The sequence below is a fragment of the Schistocerca piceifrons genome, chromosome 5 (genome assembly GCF_021461385.2).
Source record: "Schistocerca piceifrons isolate TAMUIC-IGC-003096 chromosome 5, iqSchPice1.1, whole genome shotgun sequence".
Lineage (NCBI taxonomy): Eukaryota > Metazoa > Arthropoda > Insecta > Orthoptera > Acrididae > Schistocerca > Schistocerca piceifrons.
The window spans coordinates 466,317,895-466,323,825 of NC_060142.1; the positions used below are offsets into that span (position 1 = coordinate 466,317,895).

The 5,931-nt window shown below is 41.2% G+C and overlaps 1 protein-coding gene across 2 annotated transcripts; it reads left to right on the forward strand.

Moving 5' to 3' along the window:
- The first annotated feature begins 315 nt into the window (after positions 1–315).
- Positions 316–5,305, forward strand: LOC124798557 (pro-resilin-like). 2 transcript variants are annotated; one of them, XM_047262015.1, is made up of 4 exons: positions 316–347; positions 3,251–3,481; positions 3,518–3,904; positions 4,811–5,305. In XM_047262015.1, the coding sequence occupies exons 1-4, from the start codon at positions 342–344 to the stop codon at positions 5,084–5,086; spliced, it is 900 nt and encodes a 299-aa protein (XP_047117971.1). In that variant the 5' UTR covers positions 316–341; the 3' UTR covers positions 5,087–5,305. The 2 variants fall into 2 exon arrangements, with proteins under 2 accessions (XP_047117971.1, XP_047117970.1); XM_047262014.1 differs by having other exon boundaries at positions 3,251–3,904.
- The last annotated feature ends 626 nt before the right edge of the window (positions 5,306–5,931 follow it).

The following is a 5,931-nucleotide window of genomic DNA, read 5'->3' on the forward strand; positions in this document are numbered from 1 at the left end:
ATAAAACGTCAAATTAAAGCTGATGGATATTCGAAACGAAGTAGTTAGCCAGGACGAGAGAAGGGGAAACTATGAGTTTGCAAGTCAGGAGGCATCAAAGGCCGTAGGCAGCTTTTGGAAACAGACAGGCCCATAGGGGCGCGGCCGAGCAGCGTTGCGTCGTTGCTGACAAGGTCGCGCAGGGCGCTGACGTAACGGCAGGGACTCCGACACTCCCCTCTATCTGGAGCAGCTGGTCCAAGGCCCTGGAGAGGGCTGGCTCGTCCACGGCCGCTGCGTATAAATACCGGACGCCGAACTGCTGGGGCCACTCGCAGAGCCGCCTCTGTCTCCTACGCAACATGAAGGTAAGCCAGCCGCGGAGAGAGTCCGTCGCACAGGCACTCATTAATTTTTTATTTTTTGTGTCGTACGTCTCGTTCTGTAGGACAAAATCTCCTCGATTATGGAAGGTGTTGGGTTGGTTGGGTTGTTCGGGGGAGATGACCGGACAGTGAGGTCGTCGGTCTATCGGATTAGGGAAGGACGGGGAAGGAAGTCAGCCGTGCACTTTCAAAGGAACCACCCCGACATTTGCCTGCAGCGATTTATGGGAATTACGGAAAACCTAAATCAGGATGGCCCAACGCGGGATTGTACCGTCGTCCTCCCGAATGCGAGTCCAGTGTACTGGCCACTGTGCCACCTTGCTCAGTGGAAAGTATCGGTACACGAAATTACAACAGAACGGTAATAACAGTAGAAACCCTAAAATGACGACAAGGTAAACGCAGTGAACTATGTAACACGGGAGTCAGATTAATTTTTCAAGGAAATCGTCAACAGAATAGAAGGAGTGATTCATGAGGAAACTCTTCAGTTTAGACTTGAAAGCAAATCAATTACTAATAATATTTTTGAATTCTTGTGGTAGCTTATTGAAAATATATACAGCAGAATACTGTACGACTTCCTGTGCAGGAGGTGTGTTCCAAATCCATTCTGGATATCTGTCTACTATTTAACAAGAAACAACATATTAAGAGGTCAGTGTCAGAATACCCAGACTAATGCATAGAAGTCGACAAGAGATTTGAGAGCTAATAACACTTATTTCCCGAATCACCCGCTTCTGAGCCAAAATTACACTTTGACAATCGGTAGAGTTACCCCAAAATATAATACCACAGGTCATAAGCGAATGAAAATAAGCAAAGAAGGCTATTTTTCGTGTCGAACTATCACTTACTTCACATACTGTTCTAATAGTAAAAGCGGCTGCATTAACACTTTGAACAGTTTACTGTCTACCTGAACGCCTAGAAATTGGAACTGTTCAGTATAACTAATCATACGCCCATTCTGTGTAATTAGAACGTTACGTTTTGTTGAATTATGTGTTAGAAATTGTAAAAACTGCATCTTACTGTGATTTAGCGTTAATTTATTTTCTACAAGCATAACCTTTAGTCTTCAACTGCTCTATCTGGAACAGTGCCAGCGCTGCACTCAATATCCTTTAGTACCAAGCTGGTGTCATCAGGAAATAGAAACATCATCCCTAATTCTAGAAGGCATACAATTTATATAAATAAAGGACACGAGTGGCCCCAGCCCTGATCCCTGGGGCACCCGCCATGTAACCGTACCCCACTCAGACGGCACATCATAACTATTCTCCGTAAGGTGGAGAATAACCTGTTGCTGTCTGTTCTGAAATTAAGAAGTGAGCCAATTGTGAGGTATTCCCCGTATTCCATAATTCTCAAACTTCTGGAACAATGTTTTGTGATCAACACAATCAAGTACGTTAGTTAGAAAAAAAAGATGACTACCGTTCGAAATCTTTTGTACGTCCATGTTATACCTCATAGAGAAAAGAGGATACAGCATTTTCATGACATGTATTCGCAGTTGCGAAAATGGACTGCCATCAGCTGCACAATGAATGACGACAATGAAAACTTGTGCTTGACTGGCAGCCGTACTCGGACTTCTCGTTTATTGCAATGAGTCGCCTTACCATTTGGCTATCCGAGCACTGCTCACAGCCAGAACCAAATTTCCATATGTTGTGAACCATCTGTCTACAGCCTGTACTTGTACAACCAGTATTAGTTAGATTTCTCATGAAATTTTATTCTATAGTTCTCAAATTTTGTCTTTTACTATCATGCGAAATTAGCTGCATGTTCCATTAAGATATCTCATAACAAAAATGATTTTTGTTATTGCTCTATAATGTAATTTTTAAGTTAAGTACCGTCTTGTTACGCCTTTCTTCTACAATGATTTAATTAAGATAGTTATGGGGCAAGGTAGGTTTTTCTATATTGATCGATACTTTGAGATGTGTACAACGTATTCTCTGTACAACGTATTTTATGATTTATTTAAGTACTGATCACAGTAGATAGAATACTAACGGTATTTTGAAGGTGCCTTGTAAAGAAAGGGAAAAGACGTCACATGATCTCTTTCATTACAGATGTGTTATCATATAGCACTCTTCCAATTTCTGTTGACATTTCTTATTTATTTTCTCATGTTAATGTCAGACAGCGCATATACAACAGCAACATATCTTTCATTGCAATCCCGTGACGTACCAGAGTATCAAGAAAAATAAATACAAGACCTTATATCGGTTAGAAATGAAAATTATGCACCAATGATTGCTATTGAATTACTGAAACAAACACTTCCTGAATTTGGTAGACATAGATTTAAGTGATAGCCATTGGTTGAATTTTCTTTCATTCGCGTGTCATTCTCGTTGGAGACAGCAATCTAACGCTGTTCGAAAGGTGTATCGGTATAAAATATTAGTGTTGATAAGATGTATGGCAAGTATTAATTTCTAACTGCAAAGTCCTTACAAATGAGGAATTATTTTCTTATGGTTCTCAGACACTACAACTGTGCCAAATGAATAATGCAGGAAGAACGCTAGTAATAGCTGTGAGCTGTTTAGTAGAAACTATTCTCTTGTTGTATTCTAAAGTATAATTCGACAGCTAAACTCTGCTGAGTAACCATCAACAGTACGATGTTATTTCACTACATACTGGCCCACTTGATGGTAAAATAATGATTATTATATATGAGTATATACCATGTAAATCACTATTATATGCACAGCCTCCCTTTAACAGCACATATTTTCTGCATATCAGTGCTTAGTGACATTCGTACTTGGATACAATTCTACAATATTAGCTGCAATAGACGGTTGCAATGACATATAGTGACGAGTTCTGTGTTTTTGAAGGTGTACGTCGTCCTGTCAGCGCTTGCTCTCTGCGTCGTCGCCGAGCCACCAGTCGACCGGTCGTACCTGCCTCCCAGCTCAGAGTACGGACCTCCCTCGGCCTCCTCTCTCAGCTCTCAGTACGCCGCCCCAGCAGCCAACGGCCTCAGCTCTCAGTACGGAGCTCCTTCAGCCAACAGCCTCAGCTCTCAGTATGGAGCTCCATCAGCCAACGGCCTCAGCACGCAGTACGGAGCTCCTTCAGCCAACAGCCTCAGCATGCAGTATGGAGCTCCATCAGCCAATGGCCTCAGCTCACAGTACAGTGCGCCTTCAGTAACAGGCGCTGCTTTCGGTCGCTCAGGCGCTTCCAGCCAGGCTCCAGCAGCTCGCGTCTCCTCCAGCTTTGGAAGCGCCTCCTCCAGGAGGTTTGGATCTGGCAGGAGGATCGGCGGTGGTGTCTCCACTCGCTATGGTGCTCCTTCGGCGGCTGGCCGTGCCACTGGGTTAGGAGGAGTCGGTCTGTCCACACAGTACGGCGCCCCTTCTTACTCTGGTGACGCACTCTCCACTCAGTATGGTGCGCCCTCTGGTAACGCTGGTGGCCTTTCTCCAGTCTATGGAGTGCCCGGATATGCCTACAATCGTGCCGGAGCCCAAGAGGATGCACTTGCCGTAAGATTCAGCCTCTATTTACCTAAAACGTTATGTACTAAACAAGACGATTGCTACAATGACGTGTTTACATAGCTAAAATGACAATAAGTAATTAGTAATGGAATCCAGAGCATCTACATTTTTGTTAAGCAGATGCTGTGTAGAAACAAAAAAAAGATAAAATTGTTGCCTGAAAATTTGTCGCCAATATTTCAGTATGAGACAATTAACGTTGCTATCATTCACAATCTTAACTATATTCACACTGATCTTTATCGAAGTTAAAATATTATTATTAAATGTAATATCTGGAAACATTCACCTTCGAATGAAATTAATATTGAAGACTGGAACCTACTGTGGTCGAATCAGCACTCACTCTATAATTCATAATATAAAGTGAAATTCTAGGCACATATCACTTCTTTTAAATGATTCATTTGGAATATGTAGAACTTTGTTTACAGTTTTTTCACGAAGGTTTATCTATAGAAGAAAGAAAACTTTTGGGGCAAAGTAAAGGGCCCAGTAAGGTAGAACTTTACATAATTGTAAATAGTATGGGAAGATTGACATCCATAGAGTTGTAAAAACTCTTAGTGCTGTACATATTAGGATTAAATATTTTACTACGGAAGAGGATATAGTATAAATCCATTTCCCACAATGACTACCGTAATCCATTTACTCTGCTACTGAGAGAAAATTTAAGTTACGTTATTGTCGACTGTTGGAAGTGCTGCTGAATTAGCGAGTACTCTAAATTTACTGAATAGCCGTTTGAATACGTTAATAACTGTGGCACCCATATTAGAATCACTTACCTATTTATACATGAAATAATTCAATGAATTAAAGTAATATACCTGCTAATCATCTGTCAAAGTGGAAAAGCACCAAAGCAAAACTATTTTTTCTCACCAGGAGCCGGCCAACTACGAGTTCAGCTACTCAGTGCAGGATGGCGAGACGCTGAGTGACTTTGGACAAGAGGAGTCCAGGCAGGGGGAGAGAGCCCAAGGCCAGTACCGCGTGCTGCTGCCCGACGGCCGCAAGCAGATCGTCTCCTACCAGGCGGATGAGGACGGCTACAGGCCCACCGTAGAGTACCAGGACACCGGACTCACCGCCTACTCCACCGGCGGATACGGCTACGCCAGGGGGCGCGCTGGAGCTGGAAACAGTGGATACCACTACTGACCAATTTCTGGACTGTTCTGAACACGCACGAAACGATAAATCCATCGGAAATACAACTTACAAAGAAGTGACCTTAAGTTATGTATAGATGTATTTATTTACAAAGAATGTATGTTATTATTCTAGTTTTCAAATGAAAGCCTAGTGTCTCTCTCTTTATTAGACGACAATCATATTTCATTTTGTATGTGTTGCTGAATAAAGAAAGACAGCAAATTATATATATCGTTTTATTCATGGTTCCACCGTTATATCTACTTTACATTCAGATATACTGGGTCGATTGAAAACGAAAAAATATTTTGTAGCACATTGGTTTATAATAACAATGTTACTTTAGTGACGCAATGTGAGGTTTACACTATCTCGAAATCAAGGGAGTAATACGGGCCACAATGTTCAAGCTATAAAACCTCTTAATTTACCTATGCCGTGTTTCATCTTCCTTTATACGTTATAGTTAGTTTGTTCATATGTATTGAAGGAATTCGGAAACACACTATGAGATATTCAGCAGTTTTATCCAAGTACTTAGAGTACAAATCTTCCCTCTAAACTCACCCATGAATGTAATTAGACATCAGCCATATCATTCTTGTCAGACTGACTATTGACAATCTCTTGTTTATTACCAGTACATAAGGCTTCATAACGTCAACTGCTTAAGATCTCATTTCCATTTTATGCTACTCTAATTACTCAGAAGTACATCAAAATTGTTTTATAGACCGTTGATTGCAAATGATTTCTTTTTGTAATTAATAATCAGTTCTTAATACCTTTGATTACTTCTCAAGATCGAAACCTTCTAATTGTTTAGGCATACTTCTCTCATTTTTCTGTTT